This window comes from Somniosus microcephalus, chromosome 19 (assembly GCF_052327205.1).
Source record: "Somniosus microcephalus isolate GS21.2 chromosome 19, FLI_Smic_1.0, whole genome shotgun sequence".
Lineage (NCBI taxonomy): Eukaryota > Metazoa > Chordata > Chondrichthyes > Squaliformes > Somniosidae > Somniosus > Somniosus microcephalus.
The window spans coordinates 68,843,637-68,864,319 of NC_141005.1; the positions used below are offsets into that span (position 1 = coordinate 68,843,637).

At 44.5% G+C, this 20,683-nt stretch overlaps 1 protein-coding gene across 2 annotated transcripts in view; it reads right to left on the reverse strand.

Moving 5' to 3' along the window:
- The window catches only part of gcn1 (GCN1 activator of EIF2AK4), a 114,767-nt gene that overhangs the window by 58,081 nt on the left and 36,003 nt on the right, over window positions 1–20,683 (reverse strand). For both annotated transcript variants that reach the window (XM_085961998.1, XM_085961999.1), the window contains 8 exons: window positions 17,705–17,829; window positions 12,961–13,139; window positions 11,100–11,193; window positions 10,508–10,621; window positions 8,684–8,882; window positions 7,586–7,741; window positions 4,038–4,216; window positions 152–232 (listed from right to left, as the gene is read on the reverse strand). In XM_085961998.1, coding sequence (XP_085818124.1) covers window positions 152–232; window positions 4,038–4,216; window positions 7,586–7,741; window positions 8,684–8,882; window positions 10,508–10,621; window positions 11,100–11,193; window positions 12,961–13,139; window positions 17,705–17,829 — 1,127 coding nt within the window. The remainder of the gene's footprint in view (window positions 1–151; window positions 233–4,037; window positions 4,217–7,585; window positions 7,742–8,683; window positions 8,883–10,507; window positions 10,622–11,099; window positions 11,194–12,960; window positions 13,140–17,704; window positions 17,830–20,683) is intronic.

Below are 20,683 nucleotides of genomic sequence, written 5' to 3' on the forward strand. Positions count from 1 at the left end.
ACAAACTTGGTGAAATAAACTACGGAAACTCTTCTACAAGAGGACAAAAAAACCTCCATTGATAATACAATTAAAATGCACAGAATCACCAAATACAGAGCAGAAAACTCTCATCCTGTGCCCCACAGAAGGAATAAGGTGTAGATTTTACCTGGAGTCGCGGTGCGCCTGTGGCCATGACCCTGGTCAGCAGCAGTAGCATCTCCATCCGTGGCAGCAGCTCGGGGCCATTCTGTCAAAACAACGACGTTTCAATTAACAGCACTTCACCAATCTAACACTTCAATCGCGATTAGTGAATGTCCAGCGGTCGCGAGCTTGGGCCATGGGCTGCACTGGCACTTGTGTTGTTTTGGACCCTGCATTGGGGCACTCCCAGTAGTAAAGGGTGCCCGGCCCTGACTGCCTGCACCGTCGGTGAGTATGTACACCACACTGCAGGCTGAAGCCTAGTCCTGTGCCTCGCCCACAATGGATGGGCTCTTGTGGGGCTCTGTGGCACCCAGCAAGCCCTGGCACACTGCCACAGCTGATGTCACAGCTTCTCCAGCGCATCTTGCACTCAAATTGTGCCATCTGTTCATTTGCTAACATTCACTAATGTCCCATCCAGCATGCATTAAAGTTCCAATAAAACGTTGTCTTTTTCTTTTTCCCCATAAGACTCTTATCTTCCTTCTCCTCCTGGAGTCCCTTACTCCTCAGCATGCTTTTCTTTGCCATTTCTGTTTTAGATTTAACTTTTCCCTGCTCATCTTGCTTCCAGTCACTCTTTGCTCTCTTCCCCCCACCCCTCATCAACCCACTCCTTCCTTTGACCTCTTTCACTTGCTCCCCACACAACTAGCTTGGAGATTGAATTGGCTCAGACTGATGGGACAAAAGTCATCTCGCCCCGTAAGTGAAATGAGTTTGGACAGTCTCAGCCCAGTCCGAGGGCACCATACAGGAAACATGCAACCACCTCACTGCCTTTCCTCTAACCCAACTCACTCAAAACCAAGAGGAGGCACAATCACTAGACCTTCCAATCTCAGCCAAAGTGAGCCAAACAGAAATAGAAAGAGTTCAATCTTGGAAGACCCCTGACCTGGACAGCTCCTCAACCCAATTCTACAAGGCTTTATTTCGCCAACCGGGTATCACTTCTGGTGAAATTCTTCCACCACATTAAGAAATGGAACTCTGTCCAAGGACTTTCAGGACAGCCACAGTCACATTAACAAAAAGGACAAAAACCCCAGCCCCATTTCATTTTATAGTCCCGCATCCCCGAGTACAAGTGACGTGTCAAGGTCCTAATCACCAGACTGGGTCAGATTCGGGTTGTAAATACTGAGGTGTAAATGTAACCTTCGAATTCACCGATCTATGCTAAGGAAGCCCTCCACACTGGCCAGCATACCAGTGGACACAGACATCTAGAACAGCCAACACATATTGCTGCTGTGGACAAACAATAAAAATGAATCTACTCCTTCAACTTCTCGCTTTCAGATGCTTCTAGTCAGGGTCTCAGCCCAAAATTCTGAGACAGGCACATCTCTAAGTTCCTCGAGGCAGGAAACTGCAAATATGCCCCAAACACCTTCAAGCTCCCCAAACCTGAAGGATTCTGCATTCCCAACTTCTGGCATTACTATTGGGCAGTCCAACTTCAGGCAATCATGGCTTGAAATCTGGCATGCCCCCACAACACATGGCTGGGATTGGAGTTCAGGGCACATCAGCCAACCCAAGATACAACCTGCCCTCCATAGATCCCTAGAGCAGGTCATAAACACCTCATAATAAAAACACTGTCATCCGGGAAAGAGGTCTGCATCTCATTGAAAATCCCTCAGGGCCTACTGACACTTTCCTATGGCACAACAGAGACGTCCCAGTTGCATTCATTATGTGTGGAATCTAAACCTGCCATGAGAGTGGCATTACTAGGCTAGGTCAATTCTTCAGAAGAAGCCAGATTGTGTCCTTCCAATGATTGGCAAACAACTTCTGCCTCACCCAGCGTGACCTGCTCCACTTACTCTAAATTAAACACTTCCTCCAGGACCTGGCCACATTCTACTGGAACTGTGGCCACACTCCCCAACAGACCAACCAGTAAACCAATTTCCACACTTTGCATTAGGTTTGTCTGCCAGACAAGGGACAACGCAAGCTGAAAACAGACCTAGGCTGCCAGCTAACACAAGGAATGGAGGGGGGCATGGAATCAGAACCCTCACGTCTTTCGGATACCCCGTCTGCCCTCTCAAGTGCCTGTAAAAGATCCCACGGCAGTACTGGAAGAAGAGCTGAGCATTTTCCCCAGTGTCCTGACCAATATTTACCTTTCAGCCAACAGCAAAAAAATAAATTGTGGTCATTATCTCACTGCTGTTTTTGGGAGCTTGCTGTGCGCAACTTGGTTGCCTCGTTTCTTACATTACAACAGTGACTACACTTTAAAAGTACTTCACCGGCTGTAAAGCATATTTGGAACATCCCGAGGTCGTGAAAGGCGCTATATAAATCCAAGTTCTTTCTTTCACAAACAGCATAATATACAACGGCCAGTTCAAGATACTACAACAGAGTGCAGTGCACCCCAAAGATTTCACTCCTCACTAGGTGTGGGGGGTAGTGAATGCTGGAGGTACTGTGGCCAGGAGAGCAACATTCGTGGAAGCAGTCAGAAAAGCCAGAGAGCGCACAACAGGCCTGGCAATCCCTGCACACCCAAGCCCTCACCTGCAGGGCCTGCCTACTGGAGAGTGAGCCCCTCCTGCAATTTAACTGCTAGCTTCAAAAGGTGCACCCCTCCAATGTGGTAAAGTAATACCACAAACAGGTGGGTGAAACATCTGTGGTGCATGGACTCCACTCAGAACTTGAGAGGTACCATGTAGTTTGGAGCTCTTTCCTGGCACAAGGACAGAGTGGGACCACAAACTAAGGACTCCACCCCCCCCATCCCCAGCACCCCAAGAGCTGTAACCCTATCCTGCAAGTACACGGGACCCTGAACCAAGCCTCAGGAACTGACGAACAATGACGTTCAGGTAAAGACTCTCTGGTCCATCGAGCCTGTCCCACACAATTGTGATACCTTGTGTATCACAATATATACACTCCACCCCACCGAAACCATGTGATCTCCTGGGAGAGGCGAAAAACCAGTTTTAAAAAAAAGGTCAATTTGGGGGAAAAAATCCGGGAAATTCCTCTCTGACCCATCCAGGCAATCGAAACTAGTCCAAGAGATCTCTCTGGCACGGAATTCCCTTGCAGCACCTACCTTCTGTAAGAGGTGATCTCCGCCCCAGCCAGAAACCAGTCCATCTCTCGCTTGAAGGAATTCAGCGAATCAGCATCTACTGCACGAGACGAGACAGCAGCCTGTTCCAGAGGTTCACTATTCTCTGGGAAAAGAACCACCTCCTGACATCTAACCTAGATCTGACCTTACACAACTTGTGACCCCTGGTCCTCCCTAACCTACTTACAGGAAACTTTGTGCTATCCGGCACCGACGGGACCGAGCTGTTGCCGTTCCCTCAAAACTGCCGGACACACCAGCGCTAATGTTGAAACATATGGAGATTTTGAGCTCCGTATCTGGCAACAAACCCCGTTGCTTAGCAACAGCTTCTAAACAGTCAGCCGTACCTTGCAAGCATCTCTGTAGCTTAGCAACAGCTTCAGCAAGACCTTGCAGAGCTTGACTGTTGAGAAAAAAGCAACGAAAAGAAAAAAAACCTAACGAAATGGCTCCTGATTTTTGCCGGTGGCTTGAGCATTCCGGACAGTTAACCTCCAGATAATCCAAAGTTTCCTGTAATTGGAACAAACTGTCAAATGCAACACAAATCTATTCCCTTCATCATCTTGTCAAACAACTCCAGTTTCCAAAGTGTGCACAGCCATATTAACAGCCCTGAATGTGCCAGTGCATTCTCCTGCTGAATGTCATGACAAAACCGGATAGTGGCTTTACAAAATATACCTATGTATTATCTTTTTATAAATTAGAAAAAAAGCACAAAAATTACCTCATCAATCAACTGAGAGTCGTCAGTTGCTGATCTGAGCTGAGCATGTTCGTTGATCGTTTGAAGTGCCTGAATCAGCATACCCTCCTTTTCTTCATTGTCATTTATAGTGTCCGTCAAGACCGTCTTCAACAGGGGAAAGCAATAAGCAAAGGCAGGAGCCGTCAGGGGTTGTACATCTGTAAGAGACAACAAAACAATATAGCAATACTCGCTGCAGTACTCGAACCAAGCCTTCCAGAATCTCAACTCCAACCAGAAACACAACGGAATTACTTCAGGCAACCAGCAAGTCAAACATGAGCAAAGAAATAATGTCACAGCAACTCAATGAAAATGGGAAACAAATCAACACATGCTAAAGATGCTTAAAAAGAAATCAAAATGTTGTAAACAGCGCAAAAATTCTTAACTCCATATTGTACAGCTCTGCAAGTAGACAATTTAGACATTAATGAGGGAAGAGGTACATTTATTCATCACAGATTTTTATAATTAGGATTTTTAAACAAAGATTTGAGTTCCCTCAGAACTTGAACTTCCTACTTATTGAGTGATTACCACAAGGAACATGATAGGGTCACGGTAAATAATAATTCCAAAAGGACTAAGAGTGTTAAAAAAACAAGCCTGAAGGCTTTGTGTCTTAATGCGAGGAGCATTCGTAATAAGGTGGATGAATTAGCTGCGCAAATAGATGTAAACGGATATGATATAATTGGGATTACGGAGACATGGCTCCAGGGTGACCAAGGCTGGGAATTCAACATCCAGGGGTATTCAATATTCAGGAAGGACAGGCAAAAATGGAAAAAGAGGTGGGGTAGCATTGCTGGTTACAGAGGAGATTAACACAATAGTAAGGAAGGATATTAGCTCTGATGATGTGGAATCTGTATGGGTAAAGCTGAGAAATACCAAGGGGGAGAAAACGTTAGTGGGAGTGGTATACAGACTCCAAACAGTAATGCTGAGGTTGGGGATGGCATTAAACAAGAAATTAGAGACGCGTGCAATAAGGGCACAGCAGTTATCATGGGTGACTTTAATCTACATATAGATTGGGCTAACCAAATTAATAACAATACTGTGGAGGAGGAATTCCTAGAATGTATACGGGATGGTTTCCTGGACCAATATGTCGAAGAACCAACTAGAGATCAGGTCATCTTAGACTGGGTATTATGTAATGAGAAAGGATTGATTAGCAATCTTGTTGTGCGAGGCCCCTTGGGGAGGAGCGATCATAATATGATCGAATTCTTCATTAAGATAGGAGAGTGAAGTAGTTGACTCAGAGACTAGGGTCCTGAATTTAAATAAAGGAAACTACGATGGTATGAGGCACGAGTTGGCTAGGATGGGTTGGGGAACGTTACTTAAAGGGTTGGCGGTGGATAGGCAATGGCAAACATTTAAAGATCGCATGGATGAACGACAGAATTTGTTCATGCCTGTCTGGCATAAAAATAAAACAAAAAAGGTGGCGCAACCGTGGCTAACAAGGGAAATTAGGGACAGCATAAGATCCAAGGAGAGGACATATAAATTGGCCAGAAAAAGCAGCAAACCTGAGGATTGGGAGCAGTTTAGGATTCAGCAAAGGAGGACAAAAGGATTAATTAAGAGGGGGAAAATAGAGTATTGCAGGGAACATAAAAACTGACTGTAAAAGTTTCTATAGATATATGTGAAGAGAAAAAGATGGGTGAAGTCAAGCGTAGGTCCCTTGCAGTCAGAATCAGGAGCATTTATAATGGGGAACAAAGAAATGGCTGACCAATTAAATACATACTTTGGTTCTGTCTTCACAAAGGAAGACACAAATAACCTCCCAGAGATGTTGGGAAACATAGGGTCTAATGAGCGGGAGGAACTAAATGAAATCAGTATTTGTCGGGAAATGGTCTTCGGGAAATTGACGGGATTGAAGGCCGATAAATGCCTAGGGCCTGATAATCTACATCATAGGGTACTTAAGGAAGTGGCCTTAGAAATAGTAGGTGCATTGCTGGTCATCTTCCAAAATTCTATAGACTCTGGCACAGTTCCCATGGATTGGAGAGTAGCTAATGTAACCCCACTATTTAAAAAAGGTGGTAGAGAGAAAATGGGGAATTATAGACCGGTAAGCCTGACATCGGTAGTGGGGAAAATGCTAGAGTCCATTACAAAAGATGCAATAGCAGAGCACTTGGTAAACAGTGACAGGATCGGACAAAGTCAACATGGGTTTACAAAAGGTAAATCGTGCTTGACTAATCTACTGGAATTTTTTGAGGATGTAACTGGTAGAATAGATAAGGGAGAACCAGTGGATGTGGTGTATTTGGACTTCCAGAAGGCGTTCGATAAGGTCCCACATAAGAGATTAGCGTGTAAAGTTAAAGCACATGGGATTGGGGGTAAGGTACGGACTTGGATAGAGAACTGGTTGGCAGACAGGAAGCAAAGAGTTGGAGTAAACGGGTCTTTTTCCGAGTGGCAGGCAGTGACTAGTGGGGTACCGCAGGGATCGGTCCTTGGACCCCAGCTATTCACAATATATATTAATGATCTAGACGAGGGAACTAGATGTAATATCTCCAAGTTTGCAGACAACACAAAGCTGGGTCGGCGTGTGTGCTGTGAGGAGGATGCCGAGAAACTCCAGTGTGATTTGGACAGGTTGGGTGATTGGGCAGATGCAGTATAATGTGGATAAATGCGAGGTTACCCACTTTGGTGCCAAAAACAGGAAGGCAGGTTATTATCTGAACGGCAATAGATTGGGAGAAGGGGAAGTGCAATGAGACCTGGGTGTCCTTGTGCACCAGTCGCTGGAGGTAAGCATGCAGTTGCAGCAGGCGGTTAAGGCGGCAAATGGTATGTTGGCCTTCATAGCGAGAGGGTTTGAGTACAGGAGCAAGGATGTCTTGTTGCAGTTGTACAGGGCCTTGGTGAGACCACACCTTGAGTATTGTGTGCAGTTTTGGTCACCATATCTGAGGAAGGATGTTCTTGCCATGGAGAGAGTGCAGCAAAGATTCACCAGACTGATACCTGGGATGGCAGGAATGACGTATGAGGAGAGATTGGGTCGATTGGGCTTATGTTCACTGGAGTTTAGAAGAATGAGAGGGGATCTCATTGAAACTTATAAAATTCTAACAGGACTAGACAGACTAGATGCAGGAAGGATGTTCCCGATGGCAGAGGAGTCCAGAACCAGGAGTCACAGTCTAAAGATAAGGGGTAAGCCATTTAGGACAGAGATGAGGAATTTCTTCACCCAGAGAGTGGTGAACCTGTGGAATTCTCTACCACAGAGGGCAGTGGAGGCCAATTCATTAAATATATTCAAGAAGGAGTTAGATATATTTCTTAAGGCTAAAGGGATCAAGGGATATGGGGAGAAAGCAGGGACAGGGTACTGAATTTGGATGATCAGCCATGATCTCATCGAATGGCGGAACAGGCTCGAAGGGCCGAATGGCCTACTCCTGCTCTTTTCTTCTATGTTCCTATGTCTATATAAGATGTAATTTCACTTCAGTTGAACGACATACCAGCCTCAACTTTGCCAGCACGGTTGGGCACAGTACGGGAACGCAGTAGACACACAGCACGGGCGGTAGCAGTTAGAAGTTCCTCCTGACACCAAGCTTCATCCAAACTGCACGCAGGTTTCAACAGCCGAAGAGTCACATGACCAACCAGGGAGCCTAAATCAAAAACAGAATGTACGGTCACCTTTTCATTGAATTTTGATGTCACCCGATAGCTCAGAAGCACTCCTTCCTGGAGTAGTCCCATCACCAGACTGCTCCTTCCTGGAGTAGTCTATCACCAGACTGCTCCTTCCTGGAGTAGTCCCATCACCAGAGTGCTCCTTCCTGGAGTAGTCCTATCACCAGACTGCTCCTTCCTGGAGTAGCCCCATCACCAGACTGCTCCTTCCTGGAGTAGTCCCATCACCAGACTGCTCCTTCCTGGAGTAGCCCCATCACCAGACTGCTCCTTCCTGGAGTAGTCTATCACCAGACTGCTCCTTCCTGGAGTAGTCCCATCACCAGACTGCTCCTTCCTGGAGTAGTCTATCACCAGACTGCTCCTTCCTGGAGTAGCCCCATCATCAGACTGCTCATTCCTTTGTTGTTGGCCTATTATATGGCCATAAGTGGCATGGTTGTTCTCAGTGGTTAAGAGCTAGAGGAAAAGCACTCCACTGCCCATTCTGGGATGCCAATTTGGGGTACACTGCTTGAGGGGATTATCAATACTTTCAAAACAAACTAAAAAATACACATACGTATCACTAAATTAAGGTTACTAGACTATTTTCACACCTAGAGAAATGCTTGCAAAAAGCGCTTAACACATTGTCTTTAGCGAGGCAGTTCAATGCTTAAATAAATACATCCAGACTTTATTCATTGAACAGCCACAGCTATCATTGGAAAAGACAGAAAAGGGATTTATGTATTTAGTAACATGCTGCAGAAAATGGACAGGCCTGCTGTAGAATTTGGTTGGTTTTGCCGTAGCAATTGGCCTGGAGGCATCACAGAATTCAAGGGACAGCCACTTCAGTTTACAGTAACCAAAGTAAAGATTCAGCGTCAGTAGCCGCGAGTTTGAAAACATGACAAGCCGTTGATGCTTACCCAGGTTTTTTAGGTCTGCTGGCAAGACGCATGCACCCAACGCCAAGAATGTTTCTTTAAGTCTGGGAGCTACAAGTGGTGATCGGAAGAGCGGTAGGAAAGAGCGCATCAAAGTAGGGATCTGCCGCATCAAACCAGGCGGGTTCCTCTTGATGACGACATTCAGCACGTTCAGAGCGGATTGCAAATCCTGATCTAACTGTGGGAACACAACAGATCACAACAGCATTTCTTCAACAAAAGAATCATTTAAATACGTTTAAAAAGGAGACAAATAGTGACCAGTATAAGAAGAATACACATACATATATGGAACAGCAGCCCAGCAATGCAATGGCACAGATCTTACTCGGAAATCTGCTCTGGCAGATGGATTTGCGTGCCAGTTGTCCAGTGGAGTTCCAGTGTTGGAGCACGAGACAGAAGTCGGGTATTCAATTTCTAACAAAGGAGAAAACTAACTTCTCTTTTCACACTGCATGACATGTACCCCCTCAATGTGAATTCTTCAATGGGTGTGAAGTCATCAGGATTATAAACAGCAAGACAGACACCAACTGTGGCGAGTGAGCAGCAGCAGCGAGCACACTGAACTTCCACCTCCAGGTTTGAATCCAGCCCACACAGATGGGGCAGGTGTCCTTTCTATGCTAATTGTGAGGACAGTGTCTGAAATGAGGAGCGTGGGCCCACAGTATAAAAGGTCTCCAGAAATCAGCATCCGTCTCTAGGTTAGAGCCCATTTGCGAAGTTCTTTACATGAACTCTAGGGAAATTTGACAAGTTGCAGCTAGCATGTACGCGACAAGCCTTTTATGAAATTAATGAGCGCTTCAGCGATTGTTAATGGTCTTCTGCATTCTGCGCAGTGTTTAAAGCCTTCCAACAGATGTTGTAGATGTGCTGACCCGGCTACAAAACCACAGTTTTGAAGCAGCCAATGTATTGAATGGGTCAGTGCTGTAGCTGGTTTATTTTTCCTCTGCTTTATTTGGTCTTTAGATTGCCTTCTAGGGTGCACAGAATCAGTCACAGGTGTTACCATACAACCTAGAGTATTTACGCTTGTCCTGAGAACAACCGCAGCCTATTTTCTGAAGGCTCATCGCCAGGACCATTGTCGACACCTTAGTTCCTAGGAAACTTGATAGGAGGAACACAAAAATCCAGACAGGCCGGACCAAATCAACAGAACATTTGATACGCTGACCAGCTAACCCAACCTTCTCCTCTGGAGAGGCTATAGACTATGACATGAATCAGTCATTCATGAAAGAAAGACTTATGAAATAATACTGAGCGGCCTGCGGGTGGCGCTGTCCAGGGAGGGTATAAATACTCAGGCACGGGCCCAGCTTGCGCAGGACATTCTTAACAGGAACTAGTGAAGGACACAACTAGACCTCCATGTTGTAAAACAGTTGATTAAAGCTTTGTTTAACGCTTAGACCAAGTGCCTAGTAGTTTTCTTACGTCAGACTGTGTCCCAAACGTTTGGCAACAAGGAGCAAACAACCTTTAGCTGGGGGGAAAAAAAGAAACTGGCGCAAAGCCTGGGGCTGTATAGGAAACACAGAAGTAGGAATCCCTGTACCGCTCCAGCTATCTGCAATACCACGATGACAATTGTACTTAACACGTGGTCTCCCAGAACTGATCATATCTGGCTACACACTATAGGGGTGGATACGAATGAAGATTAGGTATCGCTGAGCTTATGAGGAAATCATCCAAAATTAAATATTTTAAAAAATGCCTACAAATTAAGACTTTGGCTCCAAGTAGAATTGGAGCTTCACTGTATAACACACTCCTCCCGCATACCTGTCGCAGTCGCTTCCTGATCACAGACTCTCTCTCCAGCTGGGCCTGCAGCATCTCCTTCTGTTTGTTGCTCAGCTGCACTTCGTCTTTCAGACCCTTCTTCTTCTTTATCTCCTATCACAAATTGTTTTATTTTAAAACAAGGTTAAAATTCTCTGCGACACATACATTACAACTTCATTGCAAATCCAAAATCAAATTAGTCTATGTTTAGCAAGCAGCTTTTTAAAGCCACAAAAATTGTAATTATATACTAGTGGCAATTTCACACTTCCCACATCTTCACACAACGCAGGATATTTTGCCTGTTTGACTTCAACAAAATCTCTCAGTGCAAATCATAGTACAGGAAAACTTCATAAAACCACTTCGCAGAGTTTTGAGAAGTTGTGCTAAAATAGCCATCAGGATTCTGGAATTTGTACTTGGCCCTGATTTACCCCAGTGAGGAATACAAATTCATGTTGTGGTCAGGGTTTCAAAGTTGGTAGGCTCGTGGCGAGAAAGCAGAAAAAAAATAAAGAGCCGTTTAAAGGATCTAAAAGATCACAAGGAAAACTAATGAGGGGCAAGGAAATAAATTGCTAATTACCTCTTTAAGTTCCATGTCAATGATTTGCTCCTTGAAGGAATAAGCTTTGTTCTCCCGTTTCAGATTGGCTTTCTTTGTAGTTTCCTGTTGAGTACTGGCACAGAATAGAATGATTCATAAAACTTATGAACATACGAAATTGACGAGCAGGGAAAGACCAGCTGGCCCATCAAGTCTGCCCCCTACCCTGATGGCTGCAGCATCATGACTGGACACTCCCTCCCCCCTCAGCCATGTAATCATAGAAGAGTACAGCATAGAAAGAGGCCATTCAGCCCATCGTGTCTGCGCGGCTCTGTCGAAGAGCATTCCAGTTAGTCCCACTCCCCCACTATTTCCCCATATCCCTGCAATTTTTTTTTCCTTTAAGTGTTTATCCAATTCCCTTTTGAAGGCTACTATTGAATCTGTATCCACCACCCTATCCGGCAGTGCATTCCAAATCCTAACCACTCGTTGCATAAAAAAGTTTTCTTCGTGTCGCCTCTGGTTCTTTTTCCAATCACCTTAAATCTGGCCCCTCTCGTTATCGACCCTTCAACCATTAGAAACAGTTTCTTTTTATTTACTCTATCTAAACTCCTGGGAGAGGCAGAAAACCAGGAGGAAAAAACCCACCAATTTCATGGGGACAGATCAGTAGGCTGCCTACCACAGGTCTGACTATCTTTATGGTAGAACTTTGTTCTCAATGAATCAACTTGGGTGGGAGGGGCAGGGGTAGGAAAGGAAGAAGAGCATGGGAGGGACACTATTCCTTTAAGAAATGGCTGTCTTCACACTGCCATTTTGGCCTGGTGATCTCTCACCACCTCCTCCACCCCCGCCAAAACTGTGACACTGATCTGAACTGCACGTCATTATTTGACCAGACATGACAGCAGACACCTGAGTGAGAAAGCAACCTACCACACAAAAACCTAAACCCAATGTTCCAACCAGCACCAGCTCAGAGAGAGAATCAACAGGCGAACTTCAAAGTAATGTTGCACATGGAGTTTACAAACTTATCTCAAAGAGGAAGACCACATGAACTTTCCTTTCAGCATTGCTACTGACAGTACACACTACTTAAACCAAATGTGGCAAAATAAGGAGATTTCTGTACTTTTTGTATAATTGTAGACAAGACAAATCATTTTTACAAATAGGCCCCAAGGCAGCTGTATCTCTAAGAGAAGCCCATGGTCCTGTGGCAGTATCGACCTGGCAGACTCAACAGGGTATTTAATGAGAACTGTTTGCTCTGAATGGGCTTTCTTTACTTGTATCTGTGCCTTTAAATAAAGTTGCTTGGTGGATGGAGCAGCTCAAGTAGAATGTTAACATGTGGAGTGACAGACTGGAATAGACAAATTATCTTCTCTGATCACTAAACCTTTAAAGAGAGATGCTTGCAGGAAGACAGGAACATAAACACCAACATCCCACCTCACAAGGCGCGAGTCGATTTAAAATGTCTGGCTGCAACATGAAAGAATTCCCATGATACAAGTTACAGCACCTTTGGTCCTGTATCAGGTTGAAGCTTACACTGTTACCAAAAATAATGATTGCATTGGTAACTTGTAAAACAGAACTGTGACAAAAACTCAACTGCACAGGGCTACTGCCCTACCAAACTTCAATATACAGGGCAGAGAAAGAAAATGGCAGAGAACCTTTTTAAAATTGCTGTCAACAATGGGATGGGAAAAATGCGCTGTTAAAATGTTATTACAATGTGATGGCAAAAAATGGCAGCACAGGTTGTGAATTCAAGAGGTCAATTGATCATCTACCTGCCTCTCCCCAGGCCCACAATCTCAAATGTGTAGGTTGAGCAACTATGAGAAATAATGGTCTATCCGTCATTACTTACATTTGGATGAGGGACTTGTCGTACAGCACTCCCTCAGGAACCAGCATGATCTCGTACTCTTCTTTAGTCACCTGGTGGAAAGCATGGTTTTCTAGCATGCTCGTGATCAGGCTGCTCAGGTGTGGCAACACAACTGCTGAAGCAAGGATGGACAGGGACCCCACAGCGTTCATGACGGCCTAGGAAACAAGAGGCAGAGAGTGTCAAACCTAACCCGTGTTTTCAACCACCCAAAAAAATTGAGTTACTCAATTGGTTGACAAATATCTTTATTTACTAACCCTACCTTCCTCCAACTTTTAACTCTTGTGCAACCCCACTTCCTACGCCCCACCATTGGTGGCCGTGCTTTCAGCCTTCTAGGCCCCAAGCTCTGGAATTCCTTCCCCAAACTTCTTCGTCTCTCCACCTCTCTTTGCTCCTTTAAGACTCTGCTTAAAACCTACCACTCTGACCAAGCATTTTGTCACCTGTCCTAATATCTCCTTCTTTGGCTTGGTGTCAACTTCTGTCTGATTTACACTCCTGTGAAGCATCTTAAGATGTTTTACTATGTTAAAGGTGCTATATAAATGCAAGTTATTGCTGTAAATGTGTAATATACTGTGGTGATTTTACTGTAAATTACTTAAAGCGTGACACTATTTTAGCAAATTACAATGTTGGATTACTTACAAAAAGTATGAGCAGCATCATTTATTGAAAAACGTACAAGCTCCAGTTAGGATGTTGCCATTATCTTGGGCTGGGGCTGATGGTGGGGATCATTTTCTTTATAAAATTTGTGCCACATGACCAATTCCCCCAAACCACTGTATACAGGGCCTTGATTCAGGCCAATCCTTCAGGTCTTTAATGGAGGTTGGAAAGAGGAACGAGGGGCTTTGTATTTAGAAGGCATACCCAAGGTCGCTAATTAACATTCTTCCTCATTCATTCTAATTGCAGTTAAGTAGGAGCAAACCAAACGTAGTATTAACACTGGATTTAGGTTCTGACGAGCAATATCATCACAATTCTGCAGTGCAAAAATTGAAGCTCTTAATTCCGTCTTTCAAAAGGAGACATGGAACTGAGGCCCCATCTGCCTGCTCATGTGGACAACTGGACATAAGAGATCCCATTGCATTGTTCAGCCGCTGTCCTGGCCAACATTCATCTCTCAACCAATACCATCAAAACAGGTCAACCAATCATTTAACTCATTTGCTGTTTGTGGGACCTTGCTGAGTGTAAAAGTGACTGTCGTGTCTGCTTCCATAACAAGTGACTACACTTCCAAAGTAATTCATTGGCTGCAAAATGCTTTGGGATGTCTTGAGGACATGAAAGACACTAGACAAATGGAAGATATTTCTTCCACTGCCGAGGTATCGGGTCAGAAAAGAATGCTCAGCAAGAAATCACACAGATCCTTTTGGGACTCGGGAGGTAATTCAGAGATGGGTGGTGATTGTTGATCCACTGGCAGAGTCCAAGGGGAGCGTAATGGCTAGGGGATTAGTGAGGTTAGCCCCTAACAGGCATGCTGTGTTGGAAGGTCGGGGAGGGGGGAGGATGGGGCAGTTGCGGTTGCTGTTTGTAAGGAGGCAGCGATGGGTCCCTTAATGGCAGAATGCCAAGAGGCACAGAAGGTATCCAAGCCTGGGACAGTGACAGGAGAGTAGGAAGGCAGAGGTTGGGGTGGTGATTAGAGGGGCAAATTACCCAAGAGGGGAGAAATGAAAGCTGGCATGGCTGGTCTGCAGGAAGGGGAGCATGGGGAGAAAAGTGTGTGAAAGGGGAAGAGAAAAAAAATGGAGATAGAAGTAATGGGTTTAGGTCAGAGTGGAAGCCGAGAAGCACACATTTCACCAGCAGATAATGTAGCTTATGAGATTGAACTATCACTTTTCAACACAGGATCCAATTGTGTCGCTGGACTCTCCTTCTGCAACGGAAATCTACCACTTCGCCTGCACCCCAACAAGGCGCAAGGTGGATTTGTGAAATTAACACAACTGCATGGGCTTTTGGAACAAGACCCACCCTGATTTTACTGATGCAACATAGTTGTATCACCTGATCCTTACTCTTACAAACACAGAAACAAAGATAGGAGCAGGAGTCGGCCATTCGGCCCCTCGAGCCCGCTCCACCATTCAATGAGATCATAGCCGATCATCCAAATTCAGTGCCCGGTCCCTGCTTTCTCCCCATATCCCTTGATCCCTTTAACCTCAAGAAATATATCCAACTCCTTCTTGAATATATTTAATGAATTGGCCTCAACTGCCCTATGTGGCAGAGAATTCCACAGGTTCACCACTCTCTGGGTGAAGAAATTCCTCCTCATCGCAGTCCTAAATGGCTTACCCCTTATCCTTAGACTGTGACCCCTGGTTCTGGACTCCCCCACCATCGGGAACATCCTTCCTGCATCTAGTCTGTCTAGTCCTGTTAGAATTTTATAAGTTTCAATGAGATCCCCTCTCATTCTTCTAAACTCCAGCGAGTATAAGCCCAATCGACCCAATCTCTCCTCATATGTCATTCCTGCCATCCCAGGTATCAGTCTGGTGAATCTTCGCTGCACTCTCTCCATGGCAAGAACATCCTTCCTCAGATAAGGCGACCAAAACTGCACACAAATGTCTTGCACAGCCATGCATCAAAACAGATCAGGGCCAGCTATTCTATTAGAAGTTCAAGTCTATTGACGGGGATTCCACACTACTCAGGATCAAGCTGTCAGTTGCCAATGACAATGATGGATGCTGCAACCACAATCCGGCCAACACATTAACTCCTGTAGGGTATCGAGCACCACTTGATCTGTCGTACCTTCACAGGAGCATGAAAGGTACAAGACTGATGTTCAAGATTCAGTTGTAGGGAGTTCACCAACACTTTCATACATAGCATACTGCAGCAGTAACATAGTCACTTACCCAAAATTTATGTTAGCCAGGGCTCAATGCTAATAGTATGGAATGAATTTGTGCAATATCTAAATCGGTTAAAATTTCAGTCAGCTCAATAAGTATTCAGTTGTATATGGAAGTTGAAAAAGCAGAAGGGGGTAGTGGTGTTCCACAAGGATCAGTGCTGGGACCACTGCAGTTCACAATTTACATTAACGATTTAGACTTGGAATCAAAAACACAATTTCAAAATTTGCAGATGACAACAAATTTGGGGGGGGGGGGTTGGGGAGATAGTCAATACCGAGGAGGACTGCAACAAATTACAGGAGGACATGAATAAACTTGCAGAATGGGCATATAATTGTCAAATGAAGTTTAACAGATAAATGTGAGGTTGGGGAAACACTGTGTATGTAGATAAACCTGTATAATCCCCTTTTAACTGCTGTATTCCCCTCCCCCCGCAAGACAGTTGCAAGCTGAGAGGAATAAGGCACGTTCAGACTTGCCTGCTGCTGAGAGAAGGAAAACCAATCAGGTTCCAGCAGGTGACCAATCCGTGAGTCATCACAGGTTCGCGGGCTTTACTAATTCAGTACTGTATTGTGAGAGTTGGAGTAAAGACCTATTTCTTGTAGCTCGCGGTATTGCCTATTTCTTTACGCGGGAGACCGCAGTCCCCCACAAGGTATTACATTTTGGTAGGAAGAATAGGGAGATCACATCACTTGGGGGGTGCGAGTCTAGGTGGGTAGAGGAACAAAGGGATCTCATACATAAATCACAAAGTAGCGACACTGGTTAGCAAGGCCATAAAAAAAGCAAACCAAGCACTAGGGTTTATTTCTAGAGGTATAGAATCGAAAAGTAGGAAAGTTATGCTAAACCTGTATCGAACCTTGGTTAGACCACACTCGGCGTACTGCCTACAGTTCTGGTCGCCATATTATAAAAAGGATATAGAGGCACTGGAGAGGGTGCAGAGAAGATTTACAAGGATGATACCAGACATGCGAGGATATACATATCAGGAAAGGATGAACAGGCTGGGTCTCTTTGCTCTTGAAAACAGGTTGAGGGGTGACCTAATAGAGGTCTTTAAAATTATGAAAGGTTTTGATAGAGTGGATACGGAGAGAATGGTTCCACTTGTGGGAAAGAGCATAACTAGAGGCCATCAATATAAGATAGTCACCAAGAAAGTCAATAGGGAATTCAGAAGAAACTTCTTTACCCGAAGAGTGGTGAGAATGTGGAACTCGCTCCACAGGGAGTGGTTGAAGCGAATAGTATGGATGCATTTAAGGGGAGGCTAGACAAGCATATGAGGGAGAAGGGAATAGAGGGTTATGCTGATAGAGCTAGATGAGGAAAGACAGGAGGAGGCTCGAGTGGAGCATAAACACCGGCATGGACTGGTTGGGCCGAATGGCCTGTTTCTGTGCCGTATATCCTCTATGTAGATAAGGGATTGAAATTCTGGACTTTCACTCAATTACCTTTTTTTCCCCCCAAGTGACAGGGGAAGGAATAGGGAACAGTGGAAAAATTAGGTTGGAATTTCACAAGTTATTTTTGTGGAAATACTTATAGTTCCTAGTCTCCCTCATGAAAGAAGTTGGGAAAAGTCCATGGCTGTGAAATTGCATAGAATTTGCTGGAAGAAGCAGACTTGACAGCCAAACTACCGATACTCATTTCATACCTCTACCCACTCGTCAACAGTCTGATGGCTGATCCCATTTTAATGCATTCAGCTAATATAAAAAAGGTGAACATGTCACTCTGTCAGTTATATGACAAGGGATTCAACCAACAAAATAGCCACACTCGCTCACCTGGTTCCTGACTGTCTGGGCGGTGACATTGGGCAAGATGTCAGTCAGATGCTTTTTAATAAACTCGGAAGGGTCCAGCTTCAGTCGCATGAGAATGGCCGACCATAGTCCTGTTTGAGCAGCCTCTGCAAAACAATAAAAGTGCAATCAGGGGCAGGTGAGAGAACCGGCATGGAACTGCGAATTACACAGTCTAACTTCAAGGGATTATTTCACCTTCACATTAAATGCGATCCCACATACTACAGAATAAGTCCAGTTGGGTTTCAGTCCAGGCATCATGGTAACATAACCTACTCTCCTCTTCATACTCAAATCACAGCTCTACACCCAACAGGAATGCACATGGCAGGAGCTTTTTTTTTTGTGAATCAACACAAGAAAATCCCACCATCCTTGTGCAAGCTGAGCGGAGGAAAGGTCTACGGCAAGAACTTGCAATTCAATGACTCAGCTCGAGAACACCAAGTCCACTAATAGCACTGTGTGCTGGTCAATACAGTTAACAGAGGAGGTTACAATTTCGTGGTTTTAGTTATGACGTTGAATGGCACCAGCAGTGATAGCTGACGCAGATTGTGGCTTAAGTGGTGCTATTAATTACAGACGGGTCCATTCTCAGTAGGACGGGCAGCAGCAAATCCACTGAAGTACTGCTAGTCTCAGCTAATCAACAAACACAGAAACAAAGTGAGTTCCTACACTGGAACTCAGTCATCGGTTTGCGAAGTTGGAAACTGAAAAAAAAACTCCTCAAAAATGAGATTAAAATTTGAATAAACCTTAAAAGTAATAGAATTAACAGATTTATAGTGAAGGCGGCACAGCAGGGCATGGGGGAGGGAAAGAGAGAAAAACTGAGGTCTGCTTTCAGAACGAGGCCCTCTACAGACTGGGAGAAGACATGATCAATTTTGTTGTCATGTGACACCAAGCTGGGTTTTTGTATAATCATGTGAATTGTATAGTTAACTGCAGGTGGGCGAGGCTGGTGACACGCGTGGAAATCCGCAGTGGGCAGCAGATGTTGTGGGTTGAGTCTTCTGTGCCTGCCCATGCATTTCCCAAGTTTTGCTGGGTCACACAGTAGAGGGGTGTGGGGGCAGGGGGTGTGGGGAGATGCTCTGTGTCGAGAGTGTGTGTGCAGAGTCAAACCACGTGGAGGTTGGGCAGGATGAGTCTGATCCTACATGGAAAGAAGTTGGGAGTAATTGGACGGTGGGATGGGTTACGTTTGTGGATTTCTTGATTGTTACCGTCGCAAAGGGTCGTTAGTCCGGCAACAATAACTCCGCTTATAATTCGCTCACAAGCTTTATTACAATGACTGATTTGGTCTTCCATTTATAGTGAATGACATGCAAATAATATAACCTGGTTCCCAGGCTCTGACTCCCTCCAAGAACGCTCTCTGTTGCCAGCGAGCAACACAAGTCCTGGAGCTACAAGCTTTGTTTATAGTACAGTAAGTGCTTAGGCCAAATGTTTATCCCATTCCCTAGACCTGTTGTTCATATATAGAGACAAGATTAAGTTCCCTTTCCCTCACATTTGCTCTATCATTAAAAATGCTAAAAGAAAGGAATGCTGGGATGGATTGACTTTTTAAAATCATCTTAAAACATTCCAACAGGTTAAGTCTGATTTTATTTCCGATATTGAACTCTGTGCATATTTCATGTTATAACATTTATTTTTAGGGGTATATGGTGAGGAGGTATATGGCAGCTGTACCTTGAGTTTCTTGCTGTAATGTGAATGGGCAGAATTTTCTCCCCAGAGATTGGCTGGTTTTAATCAAAAACAACCAAGAAAAATTATTTCACTGATTTTTTGAGGGGTGGAGAACCAAATTAGTTAGTATTCTAACATCATTGTGCTCGTGATTTTTGATCAGCTAGTGAAATTTATGGGACAGATTGGTTTTGTTCAGACAGCCGATGAGAATGCCCGAGTGTGACACTTCAGAACCTACAATTATCCAATCAGAATGCACAAAAATGCTGTCGATACATGGGCTTTGAACTCTAGCTAGATGGATGTCTATATACACATCAAACTCTATATTGTATGCCCCAGGACCTTTCCCTTGTTTGAGTAATGAATCATCCATTTCTTGTGAAGATTAAACAAACAAAGGTAAAATGAAGTAAGGCACCCAAAGCCATTGAGAATACTTCTTTAGGATGGAGCACTTTGATCGAATAATTCCTGTGAACTTGGCCAAGTTCCAAGTACTGGCAACCAGGTTTTCAATATCAACCTCTGACTGGGTGGGGTTACGATGTTTGGCCCTTGAACACATTAATGATAAAAGGAGTAATAAACATGAATGAGTCACAACAGACAACTTGGACAATTCTGGCACAGAAGGCAGCCAAAACTAGCGAATACATCGAATAATTATTAAATTGTACCTCAGCTATTCTGCTATGAACATGGTTATCAGGAGAAAATAAAGAGTAGAACCACCAGTGGAATACACATGAACTGTACAGAATGGAGCAATTACATGGTTGAGATGTTAAAAGGAACAGTTTCTTTGTAATTTCTCCCACCAAATGACTGGTCCTTCTGTGGTACGTCAGGGGTCTGAAACTACTACTGACGGGTTACAGTTAGGAAGAGACACTTCAGAAGTTAGTGCTTTTTTCACTATAGTATAGAAGACTGGAGGTAACTTGACAGTAGTCTTCCACATTTTGAAGGGTCATGATAAGGTAAAGAGTGATAGATTGCTTCCGCTGATCAGCGAGATAGACACAAGAGGGCACAAACTTGGAAGAATTACTTGGAATATACAGCACAGAAACAGGCCATTCGGCCCAACCAGTCCATGCCAGCGTTTATGCTCCATTCGAGCATCCTCCCATCCTTCCTCATCTAACTATCAGCATAACCCTCTATTCCCTTCTCCCTCATATGCTCATCAGTGACAGCTGTGGCTCAGTGGGTAGCACCCTTGCCTCCGAGTCAGAA